Here is an 18,729-nt window from a genome sequence, read left to right as displayed (position 1 = left end):
TGGATTATACTTTTTTTATTGTCCATGGTTTCAGAATTTGTTGTGGGTTTTTGGGATGGCCTGGATGAGTGTGAGATTTCCCTGCCTGAAATTTTGTCCCAGTCCGCCCCTGGTGCTTTCTATAGACGTAAAATCCTTTTGTAAATTTATTTTGACGTTTACATCCTAACCTCTTCGACCCATATATATATATCTATATCATAGTTATTTTGCCTGGTCCCAGGAGGATATGAGAGATGATATCTATGTTTTCCAGCACAGACCGGATTTGCATAATGGACGCCCCGCCCTAATGACGTTATAGCTAGTGTGGAAACTCCTTCGAAGCGCGTTTTTACACAAAGTCATCTCCACGCTGTCGCATATGAGGAGCGAGCGCAGACAATCACCACGCACTAAAGACTCCTAATAATTTTTATTTTGTTTGTACATTGACTTTCCCACCTTCAAACACCACAATGGCAGACGAAAAGATCTCAATAGAAGATGTAAAGACGTCCAATGGTGAAGCGCACCTGGACGACCCGGTCGCCAATGGCTTGGGCGAGCACAAGAGGAGCGAGCCGGAGACTAAAGGACAAAAGTTTAAACGCTTGGTTATGGCCAATCTGCTGGTCATCCTGACGGTGTCAGCGGTCATCGTCGGCGTGTTTATCGGGCTCGGCGTGCGAAGCGCCGGCTTGAGCCGCACGCAGATCATTTACTTCGGATTCCCCGGTGAGCTCCTCATCCGCCTGCTCAAGATGATCATCATTCCCCTGGTGGTCTGCAGTCTGGTGTCAGGGGCTGCCAGCCTTGACCCCAAAGCCCTGGGCAAGCTCGGCGGCTGGGCGATGCTCTTCTTTCTCGTCACCACTCTCATCGCCTCTGCCATCGGCGTTATTATGGCGTTCATCATACAGCCGGGCTCCAGCGAGGGGAAAAAATTATCCGCATTTACAGATGACAGCGCTATTCCTGAATCCAAAGAAGTCATCGATTCCTTTTTAGACTTGATAAGGTGAGTTAGTAAAAGTTACTAGTGAGCACGTGTTCGCACATTTCATGCTTTGTGATTCGTAATTCAAATGAAAACGAATTAGTAAAAATGAAACGAATGTTCAGTTGATAGTTAGAGCGTGTAATATGGGAGAACATAATGATGCAACACCAGCTGAATGTGACATTCAAACTTCCTTACAATGCCAGCGCAGCGTTGAGCTCTGCCAATCATGCAGCCTGCGTTTCAATACAAGGAACTATCCATGCTAAATTATATATAATGTTAGTAATTTTCAATAGCCTACTATTTAGGGTAGGTAGGGTGGATAGTATGCACATTGGGACGCAGCCGCAGTATTTAATTTGTCAACGAGCAAGAAAGGCTAGACGCACTTGTAACATTTTATCTAACTAGTCTCAAAGTTGTCAGGCGTCCCCTCAAAAAAAGCTACAATTGTTGCGTACTTGAACTGAGGCGGAACGGTCTCCAATATGTATATACATTGTTTTTATAAATGTTTTGTAATTAACGCTAATTGTAGTTGCGTTGCTTATCTTAAATTCATTCAGAAAGGTTGTTTTGGCTATCTACAGCGTGAGTTGCGTGACGCTTATCTACATGTGCTGTAAACGGACACTTCTGTTGCGTCAGCTGGGCGCGTGTTTGACGTAGTGATTAATCCGCTCTGAAGAGGATGCAGGGTTATGGTCCGTTTTTTAAATAGATGTGGCATCCTACAGTCCCTTTTCTGGGTGTGTGGTTTTCTTTACTCGAGAAAAGACATGCGAATTTAAGTTTCTAGCGTTTGAAATGAGTAGAAATTTCTAAAGAAAACGTTAATTTCTTTTAACAGAGGCACCCCTTGCGTTCCTTAAGAAGCCCTAAGAAATGCAAGGTCTATGGGTGGGTTTTAAGGTTAGGTCCTGTTGTCATGCAAACAGGTCAAATTTCATCATGTGTTTAACAGGAGGAGGAGAAGAGAACATTCTGTTCTCATTCATCTTAAAAAACAACAATAAAAGGCATTTTGTAAACAGTTTGTAAACTTTATCACTACCACTGTAGAGTAAACATGTTTGTATGAGTGTATACAAATGTAAGTATTTAGACTGACACAATTTAGGGTGGTCTGACCTAAGGGAAACATGCATGGTTTTTAGTGGACTGTCTTTGAAAATGTCACTCAGCCCACAAAGTGAACGAAACCCCCCTGAAAACCACCTTTGCTTATTTAAAAAAGTAATGTGTGTGTGTGTGTGTGTGTGTATATGTTATTTATTTTTTATGCAAAAATTCTTCCATTATTAGTTAATCGACAATATTAAGGCTGCAAGAATTAAATTGCATTAAAAATAAAAGTTTGTTTGCATACTATAGATGTGTATTTATTATGTGTATATATAAAAACACACATGAAGAATATTTTTGATTTATGTAAACATTTATAATATAAATTATATGCAAGTATAAATAGATTAGGGCTGCAAAACGATTAATTGCGATTAATCGATTTAAAATAAACGTTTACGTGCTATATGTGTGTATGCGGTGTATTATATAAATACAAACAAAATAAAAAAGTTCCTCAAAATATTTATGTATGTTCAAATAATAAATATACACAGTACACGCATATAGTATGTAAACACACTTATTATATTTATTTTGTGTGTATATAAATACACCTGTATATATTTTTACAAAAAAATTTGATGTATTTTATATGTAAATTTTTATTGTTTAAAATATACATGTGTGTATGTACACACACATATAGTATGTAAACGTACACTTATTATTTTGAATAGATTAATCACGATTAATTGTTCTGCAGCCCTAATTAGTTTCAATGATAATTTTATGTAAGAAATCCAATCACTTAAATATAAATGCCACCGTTCATTCCTTGCTTTAAATTTGAAGCCATGGATTATGGTTTCAAGACCAGTAAAGGAACAATAGCTGATAATTGTTGAGAGTTTCAGTTGCTAACAGTCCTGCATTCATTCCCTCATGACAAAAGGAGCTAAACAACCAAAGCTTGTTTTATAACAGCTTTGAGATCGCTCCGGGCTACTAGTTTAATAAATAACTTAATTCCAACAGTTAGTTTTTTTTAATAAATGCTCTGCCTGGTGGCACAGCTATGTTAGTTTCCATGTGTTGCTTTGTCATTTGATGTTTCATACTTTATAACCAGTTCCTCAGAATTCAGAAGGAGGTTATTTGAGTTTATGTGAATGAGGTGGTTTTGTGCTGTAAATGGAACCCTAATTCGAAGCCAAACTCTCCAGGGGAAGTCAATGAGGTGGGGTATGCCTTCCACACGAGGGCAACACGCTCGTGCAAACACATGCAGACGTGCACAATAGAAGCAGGGTTAATTAGGCAGCTGATGTGGCTTGTGTCTTCCATCAAAAGGCCTTCTCACTAGGGGTTTCACCATGACTAAATCCCACCATATACGATCACAAGGACCACTGTGGTGCCCTGCTAGTTTCACACTCTTGACAAGCGTGCAGTTGGATGGTCTTTCTATAGAGAGTCTTCAAACGGGTTCTGGCATGTATAATAGGTTTGCTTGCCAGCATGCACATTTTGTTAACTCTCGCATTAGGATTTGTCAGTGTCTGCAAGTTTAAACGTGTTTCGTGTGTTATCTGTACAGTAGTTGCATTGCCTTATCAGGTTCAAAGCAATGGAAAGACCCCTGCCCCGCGTTACGCAGAAGATATAGTGTTAAAGATTAAGTGAGTCGCTTGTTGCGAACCCATATGACCTCCTTTCTTTGTGGAACACGAACAAAGAGGTTTTGAAGAATGTTCATGCTGCTCTTTTTCAGGCCCAAAAACTGCTTTAAAGGAGTAGTTCACTTTCAGAACAAAAATGTACAGATAATGTACTCACCCCCTTCTCATCCAAGATGTTCATGTCTTTTTCTTCAGTCGTAAAGAAATTATTTTTTGAGGAAAACATTTCAGTATTTCTCTCCATATGAGTATGTATGGTGCCCCCTAGTTTGAACTTTCAAAATGCAGTTTAAATGCAACTTTAAGGGGCTCTAAACGATCCCATCTGAGGAAGAAGGGTCTTATCTAGTGAAACATTTTTTTTTTTTTTTTTTTTTTTTACTAAACAAATTGTCAATTTATATACTACTTAACCTCAAATGCTCGTCTTGTGTCATCTCTGTGATATGCATGCGTAGTCTGTGTAATCCGGGTCAATACAGTTAGGGGATGTCGAAAAACTCCCATCTCGTTTTCGTCTTCAACGTCAAAATCGTCCTACGCTCGTTTTGTTTTAAGCATTTGATCTTCTTTCTGTTTTCACTTTGTAAACACTGGGTCGGTACTTTTGAAGCGATGTAGGATCATTTTAAAGTTGGGGAACAAAACCAGTTGGGAGTTTTTCGACATACCCTAACTGTATTGACCCCGGATTAGAGACCTGGACCAGAGACGAGGGAAGACGAGCATTTGATGTTAAAAAGTATATAAATTGTCAATTTGTTTTGAAAATAACCAATCGTTTCACCAGGGGGGTGTTCCATAAACCAGGTTTACCAAATAAGTCAGGCTTATTTCAGTTAGTCTGACTTATTGTCACTTGATTTGGCTCAAAATAAGTCAGACTAACTGAAATAAGCCTGACTTATCTGGTAAACTTGGTTTATGGAACACCCCCCAGATAAGATTGCAAATTAAAAAAGCAATTTGAAGCTGCATTTAAATTGCGTTTTTCAAGTTCAAACTTGGGGGCACAATACATATCCATTATATGGAAAGAAATCCTGAAATGTTTTCCTCAAAAAACATAATTTCTTTACGACTGAAGAAAGAAAGACACGAACATCTTGGATGACAAGGTGGTGAGCATATTATATCAATTTTTGTTCTGAAAGTAAACTAATCCTTAAATAGTGGTCAACACAACCTGTACACTACTTTTCACATATTTCAAACTATATTAATTGTTTATTTGCAGAACAGACACAGCTTGTGGTCACCATTAACTTTCATTGTATGGAAAAGAACAGATTGGACTTTACTTTTTTTTTTGTTTTTGTCCTTTACTCAGAAAAGCAGTCAGATGGGATCGGAGTGACAAGGGTCAGTGAATGATTTCTTTCTAAAATGTTCCTTTAATGCATTAGCATATGCTTTGTGTACAGTGCATGTGAATCCTACCATTTCCCCATCATGGCCTTTTGTGTGTAAACGTTGTGAGTTTATTTTGGACGGGGCAAAGTCAGAGTGTAGGTACATTTTCCTGTTAATAGTTACTTTAATATGTCAACAAACACTGAACCTCTGACAAATCTTTGATAAGGTGTGTGGAGTGCCACGTTTCAAGGAGGTCCTGTTTGACGTGTCTTACTTTTTACACACCTACGTCGAAACCAGGAATGTTCATTACACCTTAAAACCACACAAGGAATGCTTTGAGTCATGAAATCGTCTTTGTGTGCTATTAGCTGTAGATAGATAAATAAATAGTAGTTAAGTAAAGCTAATTGACAAGTTGAGTGCGTCAGTAAAGAAATATTTCAGTGGCATGAACTGGTTTTGCTTGTGTTGCTATGTGGGTTTCCCTGGTGTGTTTGAGTGTCATAGAGTAAATTTAAGATCTTCGGGTCTGACTTTCTTAAATGTTCAGATGAAGGAAATTTGAGAAGGGAATGGTCACTGGCATTAGTCTTTGACAGTGACCTTCTGTCTGGGATGCAGCCTGTTGCACATCACAGCAATTTTAAAGCTGTTCTTTCTTGAGTTTTCCAGTCTCATCTTGCTCCGGCTAGACTATTTTATGATAATACCAGTCTCTTAACACCTTCCAGGCTTCTTTAGATGATAGCAGGAATGATTATGATGTATTGGAAAGCTCCCTATAGGCAACATGGATTCCAAACATGTTCAGAATTCAGAATGTTTTTGTGATTTTTACTTGGACACACAGGCCATATTAACATCGTAGCAGGGATTATCATTCCATTAGATTGAAGACTTCCTTGTTTTTACTATATTAGGGTCAGGGATGTTGGAATATTTCTGAATAAATGTGTGTTTGTCGTTAATCCTCATCTCCAGGCAGGTCCTAGTGCCCATCTGCATTGGAGGGAATGCGGTTATAGGGATGGAAGTGTGGATGAAATGGGATTAGTGGAGGGATATAATCAGACTAAGTTGTTTCCACATGAGGCATCTCGTGAGGCCAGGCTGCTCTGGGATTGGCTGGTCATGACTATGAGGATTTTTATTGCCAGTGGCCTGAATTTGTGAGGACTGGTAGAATTGGATCCTTGTTTTCTCACTACTTTGTTCTTGCCAAAGTATCCACCCTGTTTTTCCAGTAAGAGCGGGTGCGGCCATTTGTAAATTTTATGGGTCTGGCTTCTGATCTCATTCGCATCCAGCTATTTTTAGCTGTATGAAACGGCTTGTTTTGTTGCTTGATATTGCAAATTAGTGTGTCTTACTATATTTTAATGTATTATCTGAATTATGAGCACACTGGTTTGAGGTGTAAACAGTTTTACTGTTTACCACACGTTGTTCTTCTCGCCATTTCCCTGTAGCGGTTAATGAACCGGTAGACTCGCCCATATGATTACATCTGTGTAGAGCTGGGCGGTATGACCAAAAATTTATACCACGGTATTTTTCAAAATTATACGGTATCACGGTATATGACGGTGAAATTTCCCCCCCCCCCCCCCCCCATGCATGACTAGGTGTTAACCACATTTCCTAATAAATTACAGAATAATTACTGCAGTATATTGGCTTACATTGACTGGACTAGTATTAACCCAGGTTTGATTGGTCTCACAAAATGCTGCTGTTCTCAAAGAAGTGACAGTGGCACTCATAATTGTAATGAGGTGAAGAAATCAGAATTCATGACTTGCAGTCAAAATACACAACACTTTATTGTGCATTTATGGCTATGACTGTGTACTAAATCTTACTAGAATCAAGGCATTGCAATTGCATAAATGAATATTAAAGTTTCAAAGAATAAATCAACTATATCAATTTAAACAATTATTATCAATCAACTATTATATTACTTAAATAACATACATATATTTTACTGCCTTTGTTTAAATTTTTATAACACATTATCTTGCGGATCATGAGTTCTCATTTACAAGTCTATGCGTTTCTCTTCCAGCAGGAGGCGCTGTCAGGGTGGTACACAAAGCAGCGCAACATATTTATTCAATGGATAGCCTTTTGAAGTTTCATCGCAATTCTTGTCTTTCAGTCGACCACCTGAAATCATAATTAAGACTTTCTTAACCCCTAATAACACTGCAGTCATCAATGAAAATTAAGAGCTTTATTTAAGACTTTCAAAAACAAACCTTACACAAAAGACGTTTCTTTTAATTTTTTTTTTTCCCACCATTTTCGGGGCACAAGAAAAATATTAAGGGACTAAATTAATATCAGCATATGAAGTATAATCGTCTCTCATTGTCTGTGAAAGAATGCACATCAGATGCTGAAAGTCAGTTTTTACTTTCACTTTAAAGGGATGGTTCGGAGTAGAATCGACTTCATTGCTATGCACTCCGAAGCCCATGTAAATACCCCATCCGAAGTTTTTTTTTTTTTTTTACCTTAGTCAAACATTTATGGAGATATTAGAGTTTTTCGAATTGCTTGTTACAGGAGTGAATGGTACATGTGATGTATCTCGTAAATTGCACCACTAAACGTGCAAGTAATCTTACCAAACTTGTGCAGTAGTGTAAATAGGTTATGTACTCACAAAACGCTGCATCAGAACATTTGTAAGTCCACCATGAGTGTTTTAAAAACACGTTTTAGCCGATCCCTACTAGTCTCAAAAACTACAAATGGCGACACGTCGACGTCACTTCCCTGGTTTGAAAAAAGCACGTAAAAGTCCTCCTACAAGTTGACATGCACACAGATGTAGTAGGAGGACTTTTACGTGCTTTTTTCAAACCAGGGAAGTGACGTCGACTTGTAGTTTCTGAGACTAGTAGTTCTCGGGTAAAACATGTTTTTAAAACACTCATGGTGGACTTACAAATGTTCTGTTGCAGCGTTTTGTGAGTACATAACCTATTTAAACTACTGTACAAGTTTGGTAAGATTACTTGCACGTTTAGTGGTGCAATTTACGGGATATATTACATGTACCATTCACTCCTGTAACAAGCAATTCGAAAAACTCTATCTCCATAAATGTTCGACTAAGGTAAAAAAAAACTTCGGATGGGGTATTTAGATGGGCTTCGGAGCACATAGCAATGAAGTCAATTCTACTCCGAACCATCCCTTTGACATATTGATCATTTTCCATGTTGCTTGTGTGATATCCATTGGTTTTGCAAATCTCTAACCCTGGGTCTTTCTCAGATATACTGAAATACGTTCACACCGCAGATGTGTTGCTTCAGACAAGCACGTGCAAGCTGCGGTTTCTGTTTGCGTCAACATACATGTTCCCAGCGCTTTGTACGCACACACTCACTGGTATTGGGGTATATGAAAAATGAATACCGCCCAGCCCTACATCTGTGTTAAAGAATAAGGTGGATACTAGTTTGAGGCAAATGGTTTGAATATGTAAACAACGAAACTTCCATAGAGTACTCCCTTTAATAGTGTGCAAGCACATGCATTTGATGCAAACGTACAAGAGTTTTATTCTTGTCCTCTATGCCATTGCTCTCCAGACATTAAAATAAAAATGTCTTGGTACTCGTTGTAAACTAGAGTTGCGAGTATTTTTAACCCACTAACACAAAAACAATTCTCGTAATTTCAAAAATATATTTTGAATTAGTCAAAACACTTCAAGTGTTTCAAGAATAAAGTGGAAGTATTTCAATCTTCAAAATTACGAGAATAAAGTCGAAGTGTTTTGACAGTCACAAATTGAGAATAAAGTCAAATTATGAGAATAAAGTAGTGTTTCGACAAAAAAGTTCAAATTACGGGAATAAAGTTGAAATGTTTCGACAAAGTCGAAATATTTCGAGAATAGTCAATTTTTTTAGAATTAGCTCAATTATGAGAATAAACTCGAAATAGTCAATATTCTGAGAATATTTCAAAAAAGCTAATTATAAGAATAAATTCAAAATTGAGAATGAAGTCCAAATTATGAGAATAAAGTTGGTGTTTCAACAATAAAGTCAAAATAATTCAGTTATGTAGTTGAAATATATCGGGAATAAACTCAATTATGAGAATAAAGTCAAAATATTTTGAGAATAGTCTTTTTTTTTTTTTTTTTTTTTTTTAAGAATAAACTCAATTACGACAATATACTCGAAATAGTTTATTAGTGGGGATAATTCATTGATGTCTGATTTGAGAGTATTTCAGATGTATAACTTCTCTCTTTCTTCTACTTTCAGAAACATCTTCCCATCGAACCTGGTATCAGCTGCCTTTCAGTCGGTGAGTTTAACAAACTTTGGTTTAGGGCTGTGCGATATGGACAAAAGAAACATATCACAATTTTCTTGAACAGTATTGCGATTTCGATTTTAATCACAATTTTGACAGACATGTTTTAGAGTGTGAATCTAAAACATTTTTTTTTAAAGGAAAAAAATTAGATCTTTATCAAAGACCTGTAACATGTCTCTAAAACAGAAGGCGGAAAAAAAATCACCTAGCAGGTGAAAAAAATGCACTGATCTTGATTCTTCATGGCTGATTCTGACTGCAGATGTTTTACAAGCACATGATCAAAGTAGGCTACTCTTTCAATATTCAAAGTGTCGCTCTATAAACGCGGGACATTAAAATTGCTTTTGAATGCGCGTCCGTGTTTTACTTTTGGTTTCGTTTTAACGATCATGCGAGACTCCCAACGGCGCTAAGCGTGCATTCTACAATAAAAGAGATTTTAACAAAACCATTTGAAATATGAGAGGACACAAACAGGATTTTGCAAAGCATGTCCCCAGTGGAAATTACGCCTCTGTGTGAGTGGAACTCTGCCGCTGAGTTATCATGTGATGTGAATGAATGCCGCGTTGTACAGTATATGGACACGGAGGCGCCAGAATTGTATCTGACAGAGTGTACGCTATAGCACGAAATGTATTATATTTCTTCAAAAGCGGTTTGTGGAGAGCTTTTATTTTTCACAATCGAAAGAGAGAATGGCGAACCTGTCACTGTATCAGCTCACAGCAGTCTGTGCAGTAGTTAGGCGAAAGTTTTGTAAAGAAATGAAACCAAGTCGGACCACAACAGTTTCTCGCATTTGCACAAATGCTCCCAAATATAATTTCAGGTCACGCAGATTAAATTTTGGGAGCATATGCCACCAAAACGTTCACAATTTAGAGCCCTGCCTAGTAAAGGCAGAACAAATGTCTTTAGAACAGACCTATGGCAAAGAGTAAGTATGTGCGTGCGTTTGAAAAAACAACAACCCAGACCACAGTGTCCCACATAAAAAACAATTAGAACACTGGCAGAGTCTAGCTGCTTTCTGCTAAGAAAACCAGCATGACCATTTCTGGTTTCAATCATGAACGTTGGCATGTTCTTGCTCTCTGTTTGGGAGCGCTGTGTTGTGATCGGTTCAAAAATAGCATGCTGCGGGAAAGTATCAGTCGAGTGCGTGCAAAAAATCGTGCTGTAAGGCGATTTAGAAATTCACATCGCGATTTCGATGCGATTTCAATTAATCGCACAGCCCTACTTTGGTTTATTCTTTTCATAAAGTGTTTAATATGTAACGTGATTGTTAGATTATTCTAAACATGTCTTCTCCTTTACAGTATGCCACTGGTTATAAGTGGGTGAAGAATGATACCAACGCGACCCTCGCTTTGGAAAAGGTACAAAGTCCCTGATTTACCTTAGAATTTTTTGGAAAGCCCAGGTTGTTTTTATAAATAAATGTATAGAAATGTGTCTAATGTAAATATTACAGGTGATGTTATTAAGATTCTATAAATGTGTAAAAAATGCAAAAAATGTATATAGTAATTTATTATTACAGTATAATATTATATTTATAATTCGTGACATTGAACCACAAAAGCAGTCTTGAGTAGCACGGGTATATTTGTAGCAATAGCCAAAAATGCATTGTACGGGTCAAAATGATCGATTTTTCTTTAATGCCAAAAATCATTAGGATATTAGGTAAAGATCATGTTCCATAGTAATATGCATTGCTAAGAACTTAATTTGGACAACCTTAAAGGCGATTTTCTCAATATTATGATTTATTTGAACCCTTAGATTTCTGATTTTCAAATAGTTGTGTATCACCCAAATATTGTCCTATCCTGACAAACCATACATCAATGGAAAGCTTATTCAGCTTTCAGATGTATAAATCTCAATTTCAAAAAACTGACCCTTTATTACTGGTTTTGTATTCCAGGGTCGCATTTGATAAATGTGAATTCAGTTTTATGTTTTATTCAGTCATTATCTTTTGTGTTTAGGTTCCATTTGGCAAAGAAGTGGATGGCATGAACATCCTGGGTCTCATTGTGTTTGCTATGGTGTTTGGAGTAGCCTTGAGGAAACTTGGAGAGGAAGGAGAGATCCTTATCAAGTTCTTTAACTCTTTTAATGAGGCCACCATGGTGTTGGTCTCCTGGATCATGTGGTAAGGAAACATTGTGTGCTTTTCCAAGCGTGTTTGAATTATGGTGTCCTTTCCATTCGTTTCTTCACCTTCCACATTTCTCCATGTTCTCTGTCTGTCTGAAGGTATGCACCACTGGGTATTATGTTCCTGGTTGCTGCTAAGATTGTGGAAATGGAGGATGTCGGCTTGCTGTTCGCCAGCCTGGGGAAGTACATTGCCTGCTGCGTCATTGGCCATGCCGTTCACGGCCTCCTCGTCCTCCCTCTCATTTACTTTGTGATTACCAGGAAGAACCCATACACTTTCTTGGCAGGATTGGTCACCGCTTTGGCTACTGCCTTTGGAACGTCCTCTAGGTAAATAAGCAGCTACATTAAAACTTTATAATCTTTATTGGCGTCTGTTGTATCCATAGATCCTCTACAAAAGTTCCTTTAAAGAGTTCTTTATAGTGAGTTTACAAAAAGTTAGTTATAAATAGTTCTTTATAGTATAGTTCACAAAAAAATGAAAATTACCTCTTGATTTACTCATTTTCAAGCCGTCCTAGGTGTTTATGACTTTATTTTCTTTGACCTTCTGAAGCGCCAGGACTTTTTAAAAATATAATTCCGATTGTATTCCTCTGAAAGATGAACGTCATATGTACCTAGGATGGCTTGAGGATGAGTAAATCATGGGGTAATTTTCATTTTTTTGTGAGCTATCACTTTAAAACACAGTATTTACAAGTAACATGCGCCTCAGCTGTGTCTCCTATGACCAGTTGTGTTCAGCTTCCTAGCCTTAAATGGATTATTACGCCATTTTAATTGATTCGTTACCTTAGTTTGATTTATTAAATGAAATGAGCAGGAAATAACCATCAGATTTTCTCATCAGCTCTGCCACGTTGCCCCTAATGATGAAGTGTGTGGAGGAGAACAACGGCGTATCCAAGCACATCAGCCGTTTTATCCTACCTATCGGAGCAACTGTCAACATGGATGGAGCCGCATGCTTCCAGTGCGTAGCTGCAGTATTCATCGCTCAGCTGAATGGAATCCCACTGGACTTTGTCCAGGTTATCACCATTCTGTAAGTTCATCAGATGACTTTCAGCCACCATGATAAGTCTGCTGTGATTAGAAGACGTTGACTTCGACTGACTGACTTTTCATCTGTTTGTAGTGTGACTGCGACCGCATCTAGTGTGGGAGCTGCTGGGATCCCTGCTGGAGGCGTGTTGACGCTGGCCATCATTTTGGAGTCAGTAGGCCTGCCCACTAACGATCTGTCCCTCATCTTGGCTGTGGACTGGCTTGTGTGAGTATCTGGTTTAGATGCATCTGGATGTGAATGGATATATTGTTTGTTTTACGCTATGAAACTGACTGATTTTGAAAGCCGAGACTTTGGAATATCTCCTGGTGCTCCCAATCCAGGTCATTTGCATGCACAAAAGACTAGAATATACTCTTAAAATATTATAAATTTAATCTCGCTATTTCTATTTATTAACTCTCTGAAATTTTACCTTATTCTCAAAATATTTTGACTTTATTTTCTAAACATTTTGACTTTATTCTCGAAACCCTTTCATTTTATTCTCGTAATTTTGACTTTATTCTCGAAATATTTCGACTTTATTGTAATTTTGACTTTATTGTTGAAATATTTTGACTTTATTCTTATAATTTTGACTTTGTCTAAATATTTAGACTTTATTCTATTAATTGAGTTTATTCTTGAAAAATTTCAGCTATATTCTCAGAATATTTTGACTTTGTCTAAACACTTCGACTTTATTCTCGTAATTTGGACTTTATTCTCATAATTTTGACTTTGTCTAAAAATTTCGACTTTATTCTCGTAATTGAGTTTATTGTTGAAATATTTCGATTTTCATTCTCATAATTTGACTGTCAAAATATTTTACATTTATTCTTGTAATTTTGAGTTTATTCTCAATTTTAACTTTATTCTCAAAATTTTGACTTTATTGTTAAAAAAGTTACTTTATTCTTCGAGTTTATTCTCAAAATATTTCAACTATATTCTCGAAATATTTTGACTTTGTTGAAACACTTAGACTTTATTGTTGAAATATTTTGACTTTATTCGAGTAATTCTTTTGAGTTTATTCTCGAAAAATTTAAACTATTATCAAAATATTTTGACTCTGTTTAAACACTTCGACTTCTTGTAATTTGGACTTTATTCTTGTAATTGACTTGTTGAAATATTTCGATTTTTATTCATAATTTTGATTTTGTCAAAACATTGAGTTTATTCTCAATTTTAACTTTATTCTCATAATTTTGACTTAATTGTTAAAATATTGACTAATTTTGAGTTTATTCTCAAAATATTTCAGCTATATTCTCGAAATATTTTGACTTTATTGTTGAAACACCTAGACTTTATTCTTGTAATTTGGACTTTATTCTCATAATTTTGACACTCAAAATATTTTATACAGAGTTTATTCTTGTAGTTTCGAGTTTCTCAATTTTAACTTTATTCTTAATTTTGACACTTCTCAATTTTGAGTTTATTGACTTTGTTGAAACACACATTCTTGTAATTTGGACTTTATTCTCAATTTTGACTTGTATTTATACTAATTTTGATACTTAGTTTTTTTTATTCTCAATTTTGACTTTTCCAAAATATTTTGACTTTATTCTATAATTTCAAGTTTATTCTAAAAAAAATTGTGCTATATTCTCATATTTAGACTTTGACTTTGTTCTCGCAATTTTAATTTTAATTGTCAAAACACTACTTTATTCTCATGATTTTGACTTGTTGAAACTGACTATTCTCGTAATTTTGACTTCTCGAAACACTTTTTTTTTTATTGTTGAAATTTCAACTTTATTCTTAAAACACTACGAATTTAAAGGTGAAGTGTTTCGACAAAGTCAAAATATTTCGAGAATAAATGTAAAATTACGAGAATTAACTCGAAATTACGAGAATAAAGTCAAAATATTTTGACAGTCAGAATTATGAGAATAAAGTTGAACATTACAAAATACAAGTGTTTCATGAATGAAGTTCAAGTCAAAATTAAAAGAATATTCTTATTTTGTAATTTCGAGTTTGATCTTGAAAAATTGACTTTTCTCAAAATATTTGGACTTTATTGTCAAAACACTGTTCTCATCATTTTTGACTTCTCTTAATTTTGACTGAATTTTTCAGTTTATTCTCGTACTTTTGACTTTATTCTCGTGTTCTTGTTTTTCTTTTTCTTAACGCGGCACTAAAATGTCGTCATACTTTTACTTTTTACTTTTTTTTTTTAAACAGTAAAGATGATTTTTTTTTTCCCCCGTTTTTTTTCTTTTAGTGATCGCACTTGCACCATCATCAATGTTGAAGGCGACGCCTACGGAGCAGGTCTTCTGCAGTTTTTCGTGGACCGCACTTCCAGGAAAGAGGAGGCGGAGCTAAAAAAGGTGCGAGTGGAGGAAGAAGCCCCTGCCTCCAGGCCAGAAAGTTCTCCGCTCATCTCAAAACAGCAAAACCTTGAAATGGAAGAGGTCCCTGGACCTAAACCCTGCGAAAAGGAGTCCGTCATGTAGAGCTGCACAGTATTTCAACAAACTTTCCTTCCCGACCTGTCTATTCTCACTAAATCGATCTCTGTGTCCACACAGCAACCATGGAAGAGATAAAGTTTTAGGCTAAGACAGGACAAAGACTACATCCTTTTGACCCTCTTCTATGCCCAGCTCTCCAGGAAAGGAGTCTGCCAAAACATGCACATTTAGATGGAAAAATGCTTGAACAATTATTTATTAGATGCCGGTCAGACATCTTGGAATGGCTTTTCTTTTTAGTCTTTTTTAATGTTTGCTTTACTCCTTTTATAACAACAACAAAAAACTCAGTCTGACCTTTTAAAATCTTTTTATATTTGTATTAATATTATTATTACTGCTACGCATGCCCAAATAGTTCTAATTATATGCTATTGAATGAAATCCCAGAATTCTTCAACTCCGTTTCTATGTCTAATAAGCCAAAGCATCCGCAGAAACACACCAAATACTTTTTTAGGAGGCTTTATGGTCCATAATGCCGAAATACCTCATTCATGCTGATTCCCTTTAAACCACCTCAGGTTCCTCAGATGTAGATCCGTCTAACCAGTGCAGGTGCTGGTTTTTTCACTAAACTCTTGCTACTAAAGGAGCCTAGAAAATGCTGCAGGAAGCCTGACTGGCAGTTAAAAGACAATGTCTTACCTTCTGCGTCTTTGTCTTTATGCAGTCATCGCTACATTTAACATCAGGCTCTTCAAGTTGAACCCTAAGGTCAGGAATGTAAGCACAATGTAAGGGTCACATACAAAATACACCTTGTCTTAAAGCTTTAAACCTGTTTTGCTAAGAGCCTTGAAGCCTGCAGGTGAAAGAGTTCCCTATGCGCTAGTTGATAAGCAATTGAGGTCAAGAGGTGTAAACCGATCCGTTTCTGAAGAAAGCCATAGATTACAGCATGAATCCAGACTGGGACTGAAATTTTGGATGTGTATTTAAGATAGATTAAGGCTAAACTGCTTCCTTGTGGTGTAGGAACATGTTAGATGTGTTAAAATATTTGGTTTTAGTTTGTTTTCTCCAAATGTACTTTTTGTTGGCTTAAAGAATTTGTTTAAAAAAAAATTCAGAAATGAAGTATACAATTTTGTTTGCTTTTTAAAAGCATACTTCTGAAATCTTTCTTTTTTTCTTTTATGTATGTTATTGCAGAAGAGCACAAATATAAAACATCTGCCATTTTCTGAAGGTTGTTTATGAGGAGGAATCAGGCAGAATATTCTGTTATTACTGGTGAACTATTAACTGTAACTAAAAGTTAGACTGGATGACTTCCGTTTTTTTTTTTTTTTTTTTTTTATATAATATTTAAATGTATAACCTAAACACACCAGCTGAAGGAAAATATCGGGTCACAGGGTGAAAGACATTCGCCATTGTACTGTATGTTGACCATATGTTTGTCACAGTGATGAGAAGAAAAGTCAACATAATTGGCCATTTTTGTAGAAATCAGTGAGGTTAAACCTGACCAAAGAAACATTTCTCATGTTTTTATCATTAATTTAACACCATATATTCTTAAATTACGGGGTTGGGTGCTTGTAATCTGCACTATTAACAGTCTCTCATTTTCGTTCTGTTCTGTGCTCAAGATGAGTTTCGAATCACAAATGTATTTTTTCAAATCTCACTAATGTCCTGCATGACTGATATCACTCCTAAAAGCCAGTACTGTAACGGCTTCTCATTCCAGGTGGCTGTAGTGTAGCTGCCCTGCTGATGTGGATGTGTGTCTTTGTGTGAGTTTAACAGATGGTTGTGTCATAATAATGGCTGCTTGATGACCAAAGAGTAGCCAAAGAATACTGTTAAGAGCACCAATGAATGTACTCCACACTTGACTGCAGAATAAAGTCTTTTTTTTTTTTTAATAAATCAATTGTAATGTTCTCTTTCTGAAGTGTTGAAAGTTGCTAAAATGAGGTACATGTTGGGTTCCAGAAGATTTTGCAACTAGGATGACTATCACACTTGTTTCTTAGAGTTTTCACAGCGCGTATCTATAGAGGGTTTGCACTTAAAAAACGATTTGGTTATTTACCTGGATGTGCGGCCATAATGGAGACGCTCGGATGTAAACAACAGCGTGGATTGCATGGTTAATGTATTACTGTTGAAAAAAAACCCAGCCTGGTTTTAGAGTTTTGGACACTTTCCCAGCCTTGTTAGACTGGTCTTAGCTGGTTTAAACTGGAAGCAGCTGGTTTTAGCTAGACTCCCAGCCTGGTCCAGCTGGTTTAAGCTGGTGACCTACTTCCAGCCTAAACCAGCTGAGACCAGCCAACCTGCTGTTTTTCAGCAGGGTTATGTTGTCTAAATGATGGAAATAACGTGTGGAAGCTGCTAAATCATAGAGAAGGACTTACTAAGCAGGAAAGGGTGCAATATTTTGACTAAAGTTACCCTGGTGAAAAAAACAACAACTGCTAAAACCAGCCTAGGCTTACCGGAAATGATAAGAACAAACACAAATGCTGTCAAGATTCTTGCCCTGGGAAATCCTGGTTCAGTTTGGCCAACCACAAACATATTTTGTTCCTCAGATAGATTTTCCACTCTTCTTTTATGGCAACTTGGAGTGTTTTCCCAGTCTGACCGATTAGTACAGCCCAAAACATTACAATAATTGACACAGGGCTCTCAAGTTTTGAAGACAGGCAAGAGTGACATCCCCATTCCCACCCAGGGGTGTGGAATGGGGGTGTTCCATTAATAATATTATTATTAGTGTTTTTGTTGTTAATATTAATAATTGCTCAGACTTGCAGAAGAAAATATTTGACACATGACACTGACAATTTAACCAAATACAAAGTGTTTATTCAATTTTTGTGTGTGTGTATGAGTGCGAGTGTGTGTGTGAGAGAGAGATTATGACTGGTGCTGTTTGTTGTAAGTGTTTGTTGCCTTTTACCTGACATCTTTGAAAGACAGATGCAATGATTAATGCGTCCATGGCCAGGATATAATTATAAAATATGACATGATTTTAAAAGTGACCTATAACATCAACTATGCAATACACTTGAATTAATTTAGTGCTAATAAAATTATTAAGCCTATTGGAGAGAGATATATTTATAATGTGACAATATGTCAGTCATCGTGTGATAACGAAAATATGACTAGGCCTAGACTAACGTTACTTGTTCTGAGCAGATGTTGTCAGTGAACAGGCTGTAAAACTGTTGGCTAAGTAACAGACACTCATGAAAAACTGGTGTTAATTATCTGGGAAACATTCTCTAACAGCAGTCAAGTTTTCATAATATTGTTTGTGTCAAACAAGTTGTGAATTTGCTGTAACAGGAGATCATTACTTTGTGCTCAAAGTGATGCTCGGGGCTCCAGTGGTTTCCTCTGTGGTTGAACGAGGAAGATGGTGAACAATTTCAGGATGCTTTTTTTCATTGGTTGTTGCGTTAAATCTTACCCAGATACAATAGTGCTATTTTCTGATTGGCTATTGTGTAGCCTATTTCTTTTTTTTTTGATTGGCTGATAAGTGGCAGGCTCGACTAAGAACTCCAGGGGAGA

At 36.6% G+C, this 18,729-nt stretch overlaps 1 protein-coding gene across 1 annotated transcript; it reads left to right on the top strand.

The window, feature by feature from the left end:
- The first annotated feature begins 333 nt into the window (after positions 1–333).
- On the top strand, positions 334–17,048 carry slc1a5 (solute carrier family 1 member 5). Its single transcript, XM_073817621.1, has 8 exons — positions 334–1,000; positions 9,387–9,429; positions 10,770–10,829; positions 11,448–11,614; positions 11,719–11,952; positions 12,479–12,673; positions 12,767–12,901; positions 14,934–17,048. Exons 1-8 carry the CDS (start codon positions 459–461, stop codon positions 15,166–15,168), a joined length of 1,611 nt encoding a protein of 536 aa, XP_073673722.1. The 5' UTR covers positions 334–458; the 3' UTR covers positions 15,169–17,048.
- Positions 17,049–18,729: the final 1,681 nt, after the last annotated feature.

This window comes from Garra rufa, chromosome 14, assembly GCF_049309525.1.
Source record: "Garra rufa chromosome 14, GarRuf1.0, whole genome shotgun sequence".
In the NCBI taxonomy this organism is placed as follows: Eukaryota; Metazoa; Chordata; class Actinopteri; order Cypriniformes; family Cyprinidae; genus Garra; species Garra rufa.
Note: the sequence above shows the minus strand (reverse complement) of the source record. Positions and strands in the feature narration are given on the sequence as shown.